This window comes from Rhinopithecus roxellana, chromosome 19 (assembly GCF_007565055.1).
Source record: "Rhinopithecus roxellana isolate Shanxi Qingling chromosome 19, ASM756505v1, whole genome shotgun sequence".
Classification (NCBI taxonomy): Eukaryota; Metazoa; Chordata; class Mammalia; order Primates; family Cercopithecidae; genus Rhinopithecus; species Rhinopithecus roxellana.
In genome coordinates this window covers 69,126,890-69,144,485 of record NC_044567.1, presented here as the reverse complement: position 1 = coordinate 69,144,485, position 17,596 = coordinate 69,126,890, and the positions used below count along the sequence as shown (strand labels likewise).

General features: G+C 45.0%; 1 protein-coding gene across 4 annotated transcripts in view; it reads left to right on the top strand.

The window, feature by feature from the left end:
• The first annotated feature begins 1,767 nt into the window (after nucleotides 1–1,767).
• PRPSAP2 (phosphoribosyl pyrophosphate synthetase associated protein 2) overlaps nucleotides 1,768–17,596 on the top strand; it is a 71,929-nt gene continuing 56,100 nt past the window's right edge. The window contains exons 1-5 of one of the 4 annotated variants that reach the window (XM_030923771.1): nucleotides 1,769–1,898; nucleotides 8,231–8,326; nucleotides 8,564–8,714; nucleotides 10,060–10,112; nucleotides 15,133–15,199. In XM_030923771.1, coding sequence (XP_030779631.1) covers nucleotides 8,596–8,714; nucleotides 10,060–10,112; nucleotides 15,133–15,199 — 239 coding nt within the window. In that variant the 5' untranslated portion in view covers nucleotides 1,769–1,898; nucleotides 8,231–8,326; nucleotides 8,564–8,595. Of the gene's footprint in view, nucleotides 1,899–8,230; nucleotides 8,327–8,563; nucleotides 8,715–10,059; nucleotides 10,113–15,132; nucleotides 15,200–17,596 lie in introns of all 4 variants that reach the window. The other 3 variants (XM_010355004.2, XM_030923772.1, XM_010355006.2) reach the window with 3 other exon arrangements.

Sequence of the window (17,596 nt, the reverse complement as noted above, 5' to 3'; positions counted from 1 at the left end):
CAACATGTGACGCGCGGAATCTACGCCAGCCGCAGCAGAGGGGTGGGGGTTGTGATCGGAGTTAGATCCCAGCGCAGAAGTCACGTGAGCCCAGCCGAAGTACCGCGGAAGAGGAATCAATTTTGGTATGCAGATAATCACTGGCCTGTGTGTCCCTGTAAAGTTGTCAGGCAAACGAAATGTTTCAAACGACTCCATTTCACCAAGTCTCAACTAATGTATGTATGATTCGTTAGTTGAGATGTTTGTATTCTTCCTTTCTAAAATAAGATGTTGGACTGTAAAGACTCTAGCTAGCTCTACAACCTCTGATGAATGATTTCATGCCTCATTATTGTCAAAACTCCAAAGCAGAATTGGAGAGATAATGTGGTATAGGGATTCGGTAAGTGAAGACTGGTGCAAAGCCTCTTGGGTCGAAATTCTGTCCATTGCTTTGTCATTGGAAAAGTTATTTAACGTCATCGTCTCAGTTCCCACAACTATAAAAATGGAGAGGATAACAACACCTACCTTATGCTCTTGTGAGGATTAAATAAGTTACCGTTAATACATGTAAAGCACTTAAAAGAGGACCCATGTGTTTGCTATTATTATGTTATCCATACAATAGAGAGTAAACATTACCTAAGTTATAAAGAACTTAGGCAATGGATACCAAAAGCATTATAATAATTTTATAATAAAAGAAAAATCTCACACCGGTAACCGCAGCACTTTGGGAGGCCAAGGCAGTCGGATCACTTGAGGTCAGGAGTTTGAGAACAGCCTGGCCAACATGGTGAAACCCTGTCTCTACTAAAAATACAAAAAATTAGCCGGGCGTGGTGGCGCACACCTGTAATCCCAGCTACTCGGGAGGCTGAGAAGGAGAATCGCTTGAACACAGGAGACGAAGTTTGCAGTGAACTGAGATCGTGCCAATGCACTCCATCCAGCCTGGACAACAGAGTGAAACTCCATCTCAAAACAAAAAACAAACAAACCAAAAACATTTATAATAAATGTGTAATCATTTATTATACACCCAGAACTGTGCTAAGAGCACTGTGTTGTCTTTTTTTTTTTTTTTTTTTTTTTTGAGATGGAGTCTTGCTCTGTCACCCAGGCTGGAGTGCAGTGGCGTGATCTCAGCTCACTGCAACCTCTGCCTTCAGGGTTCGAGCGATTCTCCTGCCTCAGCCTCCTGAGTAGCTGGGATTACAGGCGCGCACCACCACGCCCGGCTAGTATTTTTTGTATTTTTAGTAGAGACTAGATTTCACCATGTTGGTCAGGCTGGTCTCGAACTCTTGACCTCGTGATCCGCCTGCCTCAGCCTCACAAAGTGCTGGAATTACAGGCGTGAACCACCGTGCCTGGCCGTGTTGTCTCATTTAATCCTCACAACAGTCTTGTGGAATGGGTGCTGCTATCATGCTTGTTTTTCAGATAAGGAAACAAGCTCAGAGAGGTGAAATGACTTGTCCAAGGTTACAGGCCAGTGGAGGCTTGAACCCAGGTATTTGTAATTCCAAATGTCATACTCTGTCCACACTCCTTGTGACCTGCCTGGGCTGTCACAATTGGTGTGGGGCTCGCAGCTCTCCAGGGACCAGAACAGGCGCATCCCCGCCCACCGCCCCGCCCATCGTGCCAGCCCGACTCCACCCCTGTGGCTATGCCCACTGCCTCGCGCCTTCCCCATGGGTGGGCCACGCCCACAACCGCAGCCAGATGCCTCCACTGTCCGGGCTCTAGCCCCGCCCTCACCCCGCCCACCGGCCTCGCAGTCGCCCGGAGGCCGATCTTGTGCAGGGAGTCGCCATTTTGCTCTTAGAGACGCCGCTAGGAGACCCAGCGCTTTCTTCCTTCTGCAGCCGAGGCTGCGGCGGGGCAGGGGCTGGGGTCGGGGCCAGGTAAGCGGGCGGGAGCCAGTGGCGAGCAGCGGCGAGGGCTGGCTGGCTCCAGCATTGCGGGGCGCACGTGCACGGGGCGGGGAGCCCGCGGCACCGGCAGGCAGACGGGTCGGGGTCCCGGGGTGATGGCTGCTTGGGGGCTCACGGGGGCGACCTCGCGCCCGCGGCCCTTCCATTTTTCTCTGTCTTCTTCCTCTTCCGTCAGGGGTCGGCGGGGGCCGGGCCGGGAGTCCGGTGTCTGGGCTCTCTCTGCTCCCTGAGGCGCCGCTGGGGAGTCGAACCCTAAGGATGGGACCTGTCGTGAGCAGCTCTGAAAGCAAGCCCAGACCCAGCCATTCTCTGTCCCTAACCTGACACGGAGCCCGTGATTTTAATTTACCTGATTTTGCTCGTCACGAATATATCTCTCACCCCCTAAAGGATGATTTTGTCCAACTCAGAACTCACCCCAGCAGAGATTGAGGGGGAACCGTGATGAAATTTTAAAGTATTCTGCTTGATAATTTTTCTCTTACTTTAATGTTGGCTCTGTTTGAGTGTTTAGCTTTTGAAAGGGATATGAAAATGCGGAATGGGGCTTTGGGGCTTCAGGAGGTGTGATCTCTAGTGTTTAAAAAATTTAATTGCACAAATAGAAATAATTCACCCACATTATTGAACCCCACTAAAGCATACCCTTCTTGTCCATATTCCTTTCCTACTGCCCTGGTGTGTACCATTATTACTCAGTTGTGGTTTGAGCTCTTTCCACTTAAAGTCATTCATAGGTACTTTTGCGCGGTGTTGAATATTTATTGAATTTCTATTCTGTGTTTTCCTTAATTACTTTGTTATGGAACCTTTACACAGGTCTGGTGTACTTGCTGTTTAAAAAGTCTTATGTTGACCATCATCACTGAGCATATAGCTTTTTCCTTATTTCCTTAGAATAATTACCAGAAGTGGAAATACCAAATCAAACTTCTGTGTTCTTTCTTTGGCACTGTTATATAAATTGTTTTCCAAACAAGGCATGTTTACAATAGACATTTTTCAAAATCTGGGTATTTGCCCGATTTTGCTCTCGGTATGCAGAATTCAGCAGAGTGCCAAGTTGTTTTCTGTGTGGGTTGAGAGACAGGCTGTGCAGCCCAGTGTTGCACACGGACTAACTACTACAAATCATGCTGAGACTAAGCTATTTCTGCTGCTTAGAGGGTTTGCAGCCTTGAGTAAGTTTCTTCATCTGGAAACCTAGCTTCCCCTGTCTAAAATGAGTCTCATTCTAGTACTTGCTTCACTGGGTTGTCATAAGCATTGTGAACACTCAGAAGATGTTAGGCATGAGTAAACATTCTGTTGGAGAGGTAAGCAGATCCTGGGATCATAGAGGAGTGGAAGAGTAATTTGGTTTAGAATTTGCCCTTCAAGTTCTCATCAATATTGATATTAAAGACAGATTTTCTTGGAGTGAGGCACATCACTAATAAACATGCATAATAAGGTGTTTTGTTTTGTTTTGTTTTATGCAGAGTCTTGCTATGTCATCCAGGCTGGAGTGCAGTGGTGCGATCTCGGCTCACTGCAACCTCTGCCTCCTGGGTTCAAGTGATTCTCCTGCCTCAGCCTCCTGAGTAGCTGGGATTACAGGTGCGTGCCACCACGCCCGGCTAATTTTTTGTATTTTTAGTAGAGACAGGGTTTCACCATGTTTATCAGGTTGGTCTCGAACTCCTGACCTCGTGATCTGCCTGCCTGGGCCTCCCCAAGTGCTAGGATTACATGCATGAGCCACCATGCCCGGCCAATAAACGTAATACGTTTTTATGCTTTTTTATTTTTTGAGACAGAGTCTTGCTCTGTTGCCCAGGCTGGAGCGCAGTGGCGTGGTCTCCACTCACTGCAACCACCACCTCCCGAGTTCAAGTGATTCTCCTGCCTCAGCCGCCCGAGTAGCTGGGGTTACAGGTGCATGCCACCACGCCCAGCTCATTTTTGTATTTTTTAGTAGGGGTTTCGCCATGTTGGCCAGGCTGGTCTTGGAACTCCTGACCTCAGGTGATCCACCCGCCTTGGCCTCCCAAAGTGCTGGGATTACAGGTGTGAGACACTGCGCCTGGCCGGTTTTTATACGTTATGATGCCTTTTAATTCATCTTTCAATTTCATTTGTTAATCATTGTGACTCATTGAGGTCAGGCATTATTCAGCAATCGTTAGTTTAGCCTCTACTGTGTGGCAGCTGCACAGGGTATACAGCAGAGAATATCATGGTAAAAAAAAAAAAAAAAAAAAAAATCTCTGCTACCTGGACCTTAAATTCTGATGGGGAAAGCTTTTTACCAAGGTTATATCTCTGTTGTCTGGAAGGTAAAGGCTGAGGCCCAGCAAGGACAAGTGATGTCCACACAGCCTAGTAACTGGAAGGCAAACCCAACTCTTCACGCTCCTACTTCAGCCATCTTTAAGTAGAAGGTATTTATACAGTAGATGCTTTAGAGGGAAGACAACACACTTCCATGTGAGTCTTCCTCATCTGAAATGTGGGTGAGTGGTTTTGAAATGACTGCTAGTCTGTCCAAAGGAAATGATCTCTCAGTGTGGCTACTTCATTCATGAGTCTTAACAGATTCTCAAATCTTATTCAGAAGAGGAGTGTGATTTGCTCTTTAAAAGGTGCTGAGATTCTCTGAAAACGGTGTGTTTTCATACATGTTATAAATAATTCTCATACATTCTAGAGTAAATTTAGAATAAACATAAAGCAGTTATAGCTCATGGGGAAAATAAGGGAATGTTCTCATTTCACACTAAAACCTTGTGCTAACAAGCCTCCTGCCAACCTCATCTTGATGATTATCATGTTTTTGAGGGTAGTCTTTATAACTCTTCTGGAAACTTGGTAAAGAACACAGTTTTCATTACCTACAGGAGAAAGGAGAACTAAAACTACAAACAAGCCTTATGGCTGGATGCGGTGGCTCACGCCTATAATCCTAGCACTTTAGGAGGCCAAGGCGGGTGGATTATCTGAGGTCGGGAGTTTGAGACCAGCCTGACCAACATGGAGAAACCCTGTCTCTACTAAAAATACAAAATTAGATGGGCGTGGTGGCGCATGCTGCTCAGGAGGCTGAGGCAGAACTGCTTCAACCAGGGAGGCGGAGGTTGTAGTGAGCCGAAATTGCGCCATTGCACTCCAGACTGGGCAACAAGAGTGAAACTCCATCTTAAAAAAAAAAGAAGAAAAGAAAAAGGAAACAGCCCTTATGTTTGAATAACTTGTGAAATGAATAGTCACAAAACATGACTATGTTGATAGTCATTTCCAAATGGATGCTCCCCAGTCCACCCCACCAATGTCATTTTGAGGGTGGTCTTTGGTAAGGATTCTATATAGAAGCCTATATCTGAAGCCTAGAACGTCAGAGACCATATGCAGGATGTTGCAGGCCATTTTAAACCATGGGAGATAAGGAAAGACTTCAGGAAATATCCTGGAAAAAGTACACAAATGTAGGAGAGCTATCTTGAAATAATTTGCAGGCTGTCCTGTGGAAAAGGAATTTAATGTTTCCCATAAATCTCTAAGGAGAGGCTAAGAACCACTGGGCAGAAGCTACAAGGAGAGGAATCTCCACATGTTCTTTTTGTTTGTTTGTTTGTTTGGGTTTTTTTTGAGACAGAGTCTTGCTCTGTCACCCAGGCTGGAGTGCAGTGGTGCAATCTCCGCTCACTGCAACCTCCACCTCCCAGGTTCAAGCAATTCACCTGCCTCAGCCTCCTGAGTAGCTGGGACTACAGGCGTATGCCACCAGGCCTAGCTAATTTTTGCATTTTTAGTAGAAATGAGGTTTCACCATGTTGGCCAGACTGGTCTTGAACTTCTGACCAGGTAATCCGCCTGCCTCGCCCTCCCAAAGTGCTGGAATTATAGGCGTGAGCCACTGCGCCCGGCCACAGCATGTTCTAAGGAAGAATTTGGAATGATGGGCCCTCAGCGGATGTGGGCATCAGACCCTGGGGCTGTTCAGGCTTCTGTTGAGTGGTTCCTTGGCAGGATTCCTACAGATGGGCTTTGAACAAAAGATTTAGGAGGAATGGGCTGAACTACCTCTAAGATCTCTTCCTACCTCTAAAATGCTTTCATTCTAAGTATTCCGACTCCTATCAGGAATCCTGCTGTACTTTAAGGAGCTTTTTATTTGAAGGTTGGGGGGTGTAAAAAAAATGCCCCTCCCCCCATGTCTATTACTGTACTTACATGGTAGAAATTATAAACTGGGATTATAAGCATGTACCACCACGCCTGGCTTATTTATTTATTTATTTATTGTATTTTTAGTAGAGATGGGGTTTTGCCATGTTGGTCAGGCTGGTCTCGAACTCCTGGCCTCAAGTGATCTGCCTGCCTTGGCCTCCCAAAGTGCTAGGATTACAGGCATGAGCCACTGTGCCTGGCCTTTTTTTTTTTTTATATGGAGTTTTGCCCTCTTCGCCCAGGCTGGAGTGCAGTGGTGCAATTTCGGCTCACTGCAACCTCTGCCTCCTGGATTCAAGTGATTCTCCTGCCTCAGCCTCATGAGTAGCTGGGATTACAGGCAGGTACCCCCATGCCTGGCTTATTTTTATTTTTATTTTTTGTATTTTTAGTAGAGATGGAGCTTCGCCATGTTGGTCAGGCTGGTCTCGAACTCCTGTCCTCAAGTGGTCTGCCGCCTTGGCCTCCCAAAGTACTAGGATTACAGGCATGAGCCGCTGTGCCCGGCCATATATATTTTTTATGGAGGTCACATGTATAAATGCATAGAAAAGGTCTGATGTCCCTACTAAACTGATAAGAACCCTCACTTCTGGGGAGGACCCGGGATCGAGGCTGGTGACTTTATCCTTAACTATCATGTTTCAGGTTTTTCTGGGGGGATGGAGTCTCGCTCTGTCGTGCAGGCTGGAGTGCAGTGATGCAATCTCGGCTCACTTCAACCTCTGCCTCCTGAGTTCAACCGATTCTCAAGCCTCAGCCCCCGGAGTAGCTGGGACTACAGGCACCCGCCACCATGCCAAGCTCATTTTTGTATTTTTAGTAGAGACAGGTTTCATCCTATTGGCCAGGCTGTTCTCAAACTCCTGATCTTGTGATCCGCCTGCCTTGGCCTCCCAAAGTGCTGGGATTACAGGTGTGAGCCACCGTGCCCAGCCATGTTTCAGGTGTTTATAGGGAGCATGTGTTTGTGTTTTGTATAATTAACATTTGAGACTAATGAGGCCGGGCGCAGTGGCTCACGCCTGTAATCAATCCCAGCACTTTGGGAGGCCGAGGTGGGCGGATCACGAGGTCAGGAGATCGAGACCATCCTGGCTAACATGGTGAAACCCTGTCTCTACTAAAAATACAAAAAAATTAGCCAGGCATGGTGGGGGGCGCCTGTAGTCCCAGCTACTCGGGAGGTGGAGGCAGGAGAATGGTGTGAACCTGGGAGGCAGAGCTTGCAATGAGCCAAGATCGCACCACTGCACTCCAGCCTGGGCGACAGAACAACTCTGTCTCAAAAAAAAAAAATGATGAAAAAGATTAGCTTAGTTTCAGCTCATTGATGATCTCCACCAGCCTTCCCAGAGGTCCCAGGTGAACATACAACTGTGGAAATGCAATGAGCTTGCTGAGAAAGGGCCCCCCTGCCCACAGCCTGCTGGGTTGTTGCTGTTCCTCCCATCTAGCACTTCCACTATGTGATGAGGACACTCAGCACTGATGACTTCTTTTTTGATTTATGAGACAGAGTCTTGCTCTGTTGCCAGGCTCTAGTGCAGTGGCACGATCTCGGCTCACTGCAACCTGTGCCTCCCAGGTTCACGTCATTCTCCTGCCTCAGCCTCCCAAGTAGCTGGGACTGCAGGTGCATGCCACCATGCCCAGCTATTTTTTGTATTTTTAGTAAAGACAGGGTTTCACCATGTTGGCCAGGGTGGTCTCAATCTCTTGATCTTGTGATCCACCTGCCTTGGCTTCCCAAAGTGCTAGGATTACAGGCGTGAACCACTGCACCTGGCCAGCAGTGATGACTTCTAAGCCAGGGACCTTTTTATTTGTGGCCCACTGCCTGTCGTTTAGGTGGTCACTTAAGTGTCCTTCAAGGTGATTTTCTAGTCAGCCCGTGTTCCACTTGAGGAAAATGAAGATGAGAGGTCAGTTTTAGACATGACACAGGGCAGCTGAAAGGCCGGGAAAGGTTTTATGGTAAACAAGGATTACAGGAAAAGCTGGGAGTAGATGGGTCATTTATTCTTTGTTTAAGGATTAATCAGTCCTTGTTCTCGCTAATGGCTCTGCCATTTTTCTGTGTGTTAATCCAGGAGGAATTTTGTTGTCAGAGAATAAAAGGAGGTTGTCCATAATTGACTTTAAGCAGCAATCAGTAAAACATTGAGCTCTTCAGCTCCGCCTTTCTTGTAAGTTTATCATTTCTTCTCAGTGGTTGTGAACATCACGTGATAATGTATTTCCATAAATTTGGGACCCTGAAATCCGAGTGAACTTTCTGTTTGTCCGTATATATCTAATATTTTAAAAATACTATTAGGATAGAAACTGATTTCCTTCAGCTGAAGTCATTTCCTTTAAAAAAAGTTCATTCAGGTGTATTTCATATCATATGGCAGTTTTTAATATGTGTTATATCCTTCTAGGCTCTGGAAATTGGAAAACCAAGAAGGTTTTGATGTTTTGTGTGACGCCACCTGAATTAGAAACCAAGATGAACATAACCAAAGGTGGTCTTGTGTTGTTTTCAGCAAACTCAAATTCATCATGTATGGAGCTCTCAAAGAAAATTGCAGAGTGAGTTATAATTGTACCATTAAAATCTATATTCATTATGTAATGCTTTAAATTTGATAATCAGACTGGTGGTGATTGTTAAACTTGAAAGCAGATATTTTATAATTATATGTGTATCTTTTTTTCATCATGCAAGATGTTCATGTAACATGTCTCATCTGTATATATTAAGGGCTATTCTTTTTATAAACTATCCCATCTCCCTACATATTCTTTCAGCAGACATTTATTGAGTGCCTTATAAGTGCCAGGAATTGTGTTAGGTGCTATATATATATAAAATTTGAGTATAAATTTGAGTATAAAGCACTTTTTGAGTGTATTTGAGTATAAAGCACTTTGGGGCCGGGTGCGTTGGCTCACGCCTGTAATCCCAGCACTTTGGGAGGCCAAGGCGGGTGGATCACGAGGTCAGGAGATTGAGACCATCCTGGTTAACATGGTGAAACCCCGCGTCTACTAAAAATACAAAAAATTGACTGGGCGTGGTGGCACACACCTGTAGTCCCAGCTATTTGGGAGGCTGAGGCAGGAGAATAGCTTGAATGTGGAAGGCTGGCAGTGAGCTGAGATTGCACCACTGCACTCAGCCTGGGCAACAGAGTGAGACTCCGTCTCAAAAAAAAAAAAAAAAAAAACATTGACATGTATATTATATGAAATAACTTATAGCTTATAGTTTAGTATAATTTTAGATATTTATTAAACAAATATTGTACCCCTACTGTGTACTAGACCTTGATCTAGATGTTGGGGATTATCAGTGAGTCAAGATCCATCCTTTTTATGAAATTGACATTTTAGTAGAAAGCCAAACAGAAATCAAGTCAACAAAACAAACAAGGTAATTTCAGATGAAGATCAATGCTATGAAGAAAACTGTGTGAAAGGAATGATGGGGCAGGTTGTTCTGCTTTAGCATGTGTGCTGTAGTACCTTTAAACTGAGGGGATGGTATGTGAGTTGAGAAACCTGAATGAGCCACCAAATGAAGATCTGGAGGCAGAGCCCCCCAAGCAGAGGGGACAGAAGATTCCAAGGCCCTGCAGCATGCAGGAGGGATCCTTGGTGTGTCTCAGGAACGTGGGCTGGAGTGCAGAGTGTCCAAGGAAGATGGCTGGTGAGGCAGGCAGAGAGGGACTGCATAGTCCTTCCTGGGAAAACGTGGGGTTGGGGTGAGGGGCTAGGTAATGGATTGACGTAACAATTTAATATTGACTTTAAATTTTATAAGAAGAATAACTTTATTTTATTTTACTCATCAATTTACGCGTCTCCTTAAATAGTAAAGATACTGGGTTTCTTCTATTACTTTTTCAGCTTTTTCCCCCTTTCTCTTCTCTAGGCGGCTGGGGGTGGAGATGGGCAAAGTGCAGGTTTACCAGGAACCTAACAGAGGTGAGCAATTTTGGGCATGTGGAACATTGACCTTTTTGTGGAATGTGGCATATTGGCTCAGTCCTTCATCCTTTACTATTGAAACGATTTGATTCAGTTGTACATTTCCATTAGCAAGAAGTCAGGCAGGCAAGGTAGAACAGAGTGGTTTTTTAGCTCTCACTAATACCAGCTAGATATGTAACCCTGGTGCAAGTCATTTCTGGGGCTTGAACTCCAGTTCTGAAACTTCATTCAGTAAAAGCTGCAGACATATTTGAACCAGCTGGTCAACTGAATGAACGTGAGCTCAACCGTTGCTTAAATTTATGTCACCCTAGGCAAGATGAGTAAATCCTGTCACCTTAGACAGGATGAGTAAATCCTGTGTGACCGCAGTTTTAGTTAGTTATTCTTTACCTGCACCTTAGTTGCCTTGGGTTAGACTTCATAAAATATTGTTAAGAAATACTTTTTGCTGTTTGATACATGTCATTACATATTATCCCAAGTTGTAAAAAAAAAAAGTTATTTAATCTTTGTAGGGCTGGGTGTGGTGGCTCACACCTCTAATCCCAGCACTTTGGGAGGCCGAGGCAGGCAAATTCCTCGAGCTCAGGAGTTTGAGACCAGCCTGGGCAACATGGCAAAACATTGTCTCTACTAAAAATACAAAAATTAGCTGGGAGTGGTGGTTTGCACTTGTAGTCCCAGCTACTAGGGAGGCTGAGGTGGTAGGAGCGCTTGAGCCCAGAAGGTAGAGGCTGCAGTGAGCCATGATCACACTACTGCACTCCAGCCTGGGTGACAAAGTGAGACTCTGTCTCAAAAATAAATAATAAAAAGTAATCATTGTAATTTCTTTAGCAATGGTGAATATTTGATATTATTTTAGGCCAGGTGCGGTGGCTCATGCCTGTAATCCCAGCACTTTGAGATGCCGAGGTGGGTGGATCACCTGAGGTCAGGAGTTCATAGACCAGCCTGGCCAACATGGTGAAACCCTGTCTCTACTAAAAATACAAAAATCGGCCAGGCATGGTGGCAGACGCCTGTAATCCCAGCTACTCGGGAGGCTGAGGCAGGAGATTCGCTTGAGCTCAGGAGGTGGAGGTTGCAGTGAGCCAAGATTGCGCCATTGCACTCCAGCCTGGGGGGCAAGAGCGAGACTTCGTCTCAAAAAAAAAAAGAAAAAAAGAAAAAAATTTTAGCAGGAGCATTGGACAGCTTGCATGGGCTTCAGAGTTACACACCTTATCCTTGACAAGTTATTTAACCTTTCTAAACTATGAATTAACTGTAAATTAGGGCTGTTTTGAGGATTAAGTGGGATAACTTGTGTGCCTAACAGCTTTTGGCACACAGTAGATGCTCAATAAATACTTATTCCTGTTCCTTTTCCACTAGAAGATTTAAAAGATTGTGTGTGTGTGTATGTATATATATATATATAATTTTTTTTTTTTTTTTTGGTAGAGCAAGGGTCTCATTATGTTGCCCAGGCTTATCTCAAACTCTTGGGCAAAAGCAATTCTCCCATTTCAGCCTCCCAAACTGCTAGGATTACAGGTGTGAGCCGCCAAGCCTGGCCCCACTATAGGATTTTATCAAATATTTACATATTTTAAAGCCTACAGGAGGCTTTGATAAAAAGGCAGAAGTTTTGCTGTTCCCATGTTTATCTCCATTACTGCCTCTTTCCTGTCTCCCAAGATCCCTGTGTGGCGTCAGTAGGGAAAAAGTATAATTAAACTCTGTAAGGAGAGTTTGGAGAAGATTCTTCCCCTAGAGGGAATTGAATAATGTTCTTTGGAGTCTAGGAGGGAAGGTGAAAGGGAGAGGCAGTGGCATAAGACTCCAGGAGGTTGGTCCACTCTCCAGGTTTCTGAATAAAGGGAGGGAAAATACTTGGTGTTTATTGGGAAGGAAGGAAGTGTAGTATTTGTGAATTTCTTACTGTTACCAGATACTGAAAAACTGAGTTCAGGGGTTGACGTTAGGTACGAGGTCCAGTTTGAATCCAGATCTCCTGACTCTAAAGCTCATTTTCTTTTCTTTTCTTTTCTTTTCTTTTCTTTTCTTTTCTTTTCTTTTCTTTTCTTTTCTTTTCTTTTTTTTTGAGGCAGGGTCTTTTGTGTCACTCAGGCTGGAGTGCAGCGGCATGATCAGGGCTCACTGCAGCCTCTGCCTCCTGGGCTCAAGTGCTCCTCCCATCTTAGCCTCCTCAGTAGCTGGTACTACAGGTCGGCACCTTGCTGCCAGGCTAAGTTTTTTTTTTTTTTTAATGTGGAGTCTTGCTGTGTCACCCAGGCTGGAGTGCAGTGGGGCAATCTCGGCTCACTGCCACCTCCACCTCCCAGGTTTGAGTGATTCTCCTGCCTCAGCCTCCCAAGTAGGTGGGCTTACAGTTATGTGCCACCACGCCCAACTAATTTTTTGTATTTTTAGTAGAGACGGGTTTCACCATGTTGGCCAGGTTGGTCTTGAACTTCGGACCTCAAATGATCTGTCCACCTCAGCTTCCCAAACTATTTTCCTACATTTTTAATGAAAATGTTCAAACATATAAAAAAGTTGAAAGAATAGTATAGCAAACTGCCACCTAGCTTGAACAGTTAACATTTTGCCATATGAATATGTATGTGGGGAACCATTTAAAATTAAGTTACAGGCCAAGCATGGTGGCTCACACCTGTAAACCCAGCACGTTTGGATGTCGAGGCGGGTGGATCTCTTGAGACCGGGAGGTCAAGACTGCAGTGAGCCTTGACTCACTGCACCATATTTGCACCACTGCACCATATTTGCACCACTGCACTCTGGCCTAGGCAACAGGGCGAGATGTGTCTCAAAAAAAGAAAAAAAATGTAAGTTGCAGACACTTAATCCTTGAATACTTGACCATGCATCCTCTAGGAATAATTACTTTCACCTAAATAAATATGATACCATTATCACATTTAAAGAAATTACAGGCAGGGCATGGTGGCTCACACCTGTCATCCCAGCACTTTGTGGGGTCAAGGTGGGCGGATCACTTGAGACCAGAAGTTCAAGACCAACCTGAGCAACATGGCAAAATGCTATCTCTACCAAAGATAAAGAAATTATCCGGGGTTGGTGATGCGTACCTGTAATCCTAGCTACTCAGGAGGCTGAGGCAGGAAGATCACTTGAGTTTAGGAGGTGGAGGTTGTAGTGAGCTGGGATCACACCACTGCACTCCAGCCCAGGCAACAGAGCAAGACCCTGTCTCAAAAAAAAAAAAAAAAAAAAAGGAAAATAAAATTAACTTAACAATTAAGGACAATTCTTTTTTTTTTCTGTGGCCTCAAGTGATCTGCCCACCTTGGCCTCCCAAAGTGCTGGAATTACAGGTGTGAAACACCACACCCGGCCCAACAATGATTCTTTAATCATCTAATATGTGGCCTATATTCACATTTCCCTAGTTGTCTGAAAGGGTTTTTTATTTTTTATTTTTCTGAGATGGAGTCTGACTTTGTCACCCAGGCTGGAGTGCAGTGGTGCGACCTTGGCTTACTACGGCCTCTGCCTCCCAGGTTCAAGTAGTTCTCCTGCCTCACCCTCCTGAGTAGCTGGGATTATAGGCGTGCACCACCAAACCCAGCTAATGTTTGTATTTTTAGTAGAGACGAAGTTTCACTATTTTGGCCAGGCTGGCCTTGAACTCTAAACTCAGATGATCCGTCTGCCTGGGCCTCCCAAAGTGCTGGGATTACAGGTGTGAGCCACCATGCCTGGCCTAAAGGGTCTTTTGTAGTTGTTTCCCCCCCTCTGCCCCAAACCAGGATGCTTAGTTCAAGGGAATTTGTTAAAAAATATATATCTTTAGTCTCTTCTATTTTAGAACAATCCACTCACCTCTTCCTTTTTCTTCCTATGACAGTGACTTGTTGAAGAGGTTGTCTTGTAGAATGTCCCATTATGGATTTGTCTAATTGTTTCTTTATGGCTGATCACACACATTTTGAGAGTAGGGATACTGTGTCTTATTTATCTTTGTTTCTCACAACATACAGTATTTTGTACCTAATACATTGTCAATTTGTGCTAATTGAATGAGCATATAATTTTCTTTTTCTTTGTGTGTGTGTGTTTTTTTTTTTTTTTTTTTTTTTTTTTGAGTCAGAGCTTCGCTCTTGTTGCCCAGGCTATAGTATAGTGGCACGATCTTGGCTCACCACAACCTCTGCCTCCCGGGTTCAAGCAGTTCTCCTGCCTCAGCCTCCCGAGTAGCTGGGATTACAGGCATGTGCCACCACGCCTGGCTAATTTTGTATTTTTGGTAGAGACGGGGTTCTCTGTGTTGGTCAGGCTGGTCTCAAACTCCTAACCTCAGGTGATTTGCCCGCCTTGGCCTCCCAAAGTGCTGGGATTATAGGCATGAGCCACTGTGCCCGGCCTATAATTTTCTTTTTTTTGAGGCGGAGTCTCGCTCTGTCGCCCAGGCTAGAGTGCAGTGGCCGGATCTCAGCTCACTGCAAGCTCCACCTCCCGGGTTTACGCCATTCTCCTGCCTCAGCCTCCCGAGTAGCTGGGACTACAGGCGCCCGCCACCTCACCCGGCTAGATTTTTGTATTTTTTAGTAGAGACGGGGTTTCACCGTATTAGCCAGGATGGTCTCGATCTCCTGTCCTCGTGATCCACCCGTCTCGGCCTCCCAAAGTGCTGGGATTACAGGCTTGAGCCACCGCGCCCGGCCTGGCCTATAATTTTCTATAAAGATACTACGCTCAGAGTGGTACAGCCCTCACTGTTTGTGTATATAAGGGGTGAGAATTATATGTTTACTTATTTCGAGTCAGAAATATAATTCCCTCTTAAAGCTGTGTTTTAAAAAGTGTGATTAATGGCAGTATGTTTATTATCCCTTGTAACATCTAAAGCCTACTGAGTTTTATAACAGTTTTCGTTGCCATATTTTATTACATTAGGGAATCATGCAGATGTTTTGTATATTTTGAAAAAATTTGAACTATATGCCTTTCCCTCTCTTCTTTGTCCTTTTCCTGCCAGAAACGAGAGTACAAATTCAAGAGTCCGTGAGGGGAAAAGATGTTTTCATCATCCAAACCGTTTCAAAGTGAGTATCCAGCAGAAATGTTGCTTTCTGGGTTTCTGTTTAGGCATGAATATTTAAAATAATGATAGATGGCTTGCCAGGAAGAGTTACGATAGTCTTAAAATTAGTATATCTTACCAATTTGGAATTTAGAAAACTAAGTTTTCTGACATAACTGCTGACTTTTACGTGTTCTTTCAGTGTTTTTCTTTCTTTTCTTTCTTTCTTTTTTTTTTTTTTTGAGACAAAGTCCCACTCCATCACCCAGGCTGGAGTGCAGTGGTGCGATCTCAGCTCCCCGCAACCTCCTCCTCCCAGGTTCAAGTGATTCTCCTGCCTCAGCCTCCCGAGTAGCTGGTACTACAGTTGGCACCACTACGCCTGGATAATTTTTGTATTTTTAGTAGAGATGGGGTTTCACCATGTTGGCCAGGCTGCTCTTAAACTCCTGACCTTAGGCAATCCGCCCACCTCGGCCTCCCAAAGTGGTGGGATTACAGGTGTGAGCCACCGTGTCCAGCCACTCAGTGTTCTTTATGGGTAGAAGTAACCAACTATTGGAGTAGAGGGTCTTTTTTTTTTTTTTTTTAAAGACGGAGTTTCGCTCTTATTGCCCAGGCTGGAGTGCAATAGCATGATCTCAGCTCAACATGACCTCCACCTCCCAGGTTCAAGTAATTCTCCTGTCCCAGTCTCCTTAGTAACTGGGATTACAGGCATGTGTCACCACACCTGGCTAATTTTGTGTTTTTAATAGATACAGGGTTTCTCCATGTTGGTTAGGCTGGTCTCGAACTCTCAACCTCAGGTGATCCGCCCGCCTCGGCCTCCCAAAGTGCTGGGATTACAGGCGTGAGCTACTGTGCCCAGAGTAGAGGCTGTTAATGATAATAGTATCCATTAAGTTTCCTAACAATTAATAGCCAGAATTTTATAAAACTTGCAGTGAAGCATTTCTAGTTCCCTCCTCTCCCCGAAAGAAACAGAGGCTAGGGGAGGAGAGCTTTCTTAGTTACGATTCTTTTAACCTTTTATTGCATATAAAAGTGATCATTACTTACTGTTTTGTTGCATACATTAAATTAGCTGAGAGGATAAAAGACTGTACTGAAGGAATGTGTGTTCCTGTCTAGTGTGACCTTTGACATACCTGTGTTCTGGAAATTGTTTGGTCACATATGTTTAAGCTGGGTATAGAAGATTCAGTATGGTGAGGCTATCTGTGGCACTCTGAAAGGGAGGGTGATCACATGGAGCCCTACTTTTTTTTTTTTTTTTTTTCTTTTCTCTTAGAGATAAGGTCTAGATCTGTTGTCCAGGCTGGAGTGCAGTGGTGAGATCATAGCTCACTACAGCCTCAAACTCCTGGGCTCAAACTATCCTCCTGCCTCAGCCTCCCAAGTAGCTGGGACTACAGGCATGCACCAGCATGCTCACGTAATTTTTTCATTTCTTGTAGAGATGGAGGTCTCACTATATTGCCCAGCTGGTCTCAAACTTTTGGCCTCAAGTGATCCTCCTGCCTGGACCTCCTGTATTGCTGGGATTCCAGCAATATAGAAAGTGAGCCTATCACACCTGGCCTTAAAGCCCCACTTTCCACTGTGTGTTTGTCCACAAATGTCCCCAAACGCTTCTGTGTACAAAGTTCTTCACTCAGACAAATTTTTAATGTCTAGAAATCAGTTTGTCTAGTGCATAATTTTTTTTTTTTTTGAGTCGGAGTCTTGCTCTGTCACCCAGGCTGGAATGCAGCGGCGCGATCTCGGCTCACTGCAAGCTCCGCCTCCCGGGTTCACGCCATTCTCCTGCCTCAGCCTCCCCAGCAGCTGGACTACAGGTGCACACTGCCACACCCGGCTAATTTTTTTGTATTTTTAGTAAAGACGGGATTTCACCATGTTAGCCAGGATGGTCTTGATCTCCTGACCTCGTGATCTGCCCGCCTTGGCCTCCCAAAGTGCTGGGATTGCAGGCATGAGCCACCACGCCCAGCCTAGTGCATTATTTTTTAGCTTAGAGTCCTAAAGTTGCTGCATGCTTAATTTGTATATATACATATATAATAAATACCAACGAAAAGAGAAGAAGAGGGAAATTTCAGGAGACTTTAGTCTTAGAACACACATTTTTTCACCTAAATTTTGAACATTTACTGTCCTGGTCTTTGGTTCTTTGGGATGAAGTCACAAAACCCCCATCTCTCCTGGGAAGAGGAGTGGCGGGGGAGACCTGTCCTTGCATCCCAGTGCCCTGGCAAACGGGTGTGCTCTGAAGGAGAGATGGTGTGGAGGGCCTTTGCCACGGTGCCCTGGCTTCACCTTCTGCTGTGACACCCAGGATTCTCAGCAGAGCTGGAGGTGGAGGTGCTGAGTGCTAGTTGCCCCTGCTGCTGCTGTCCTCTTTCCCAGGTCTGCC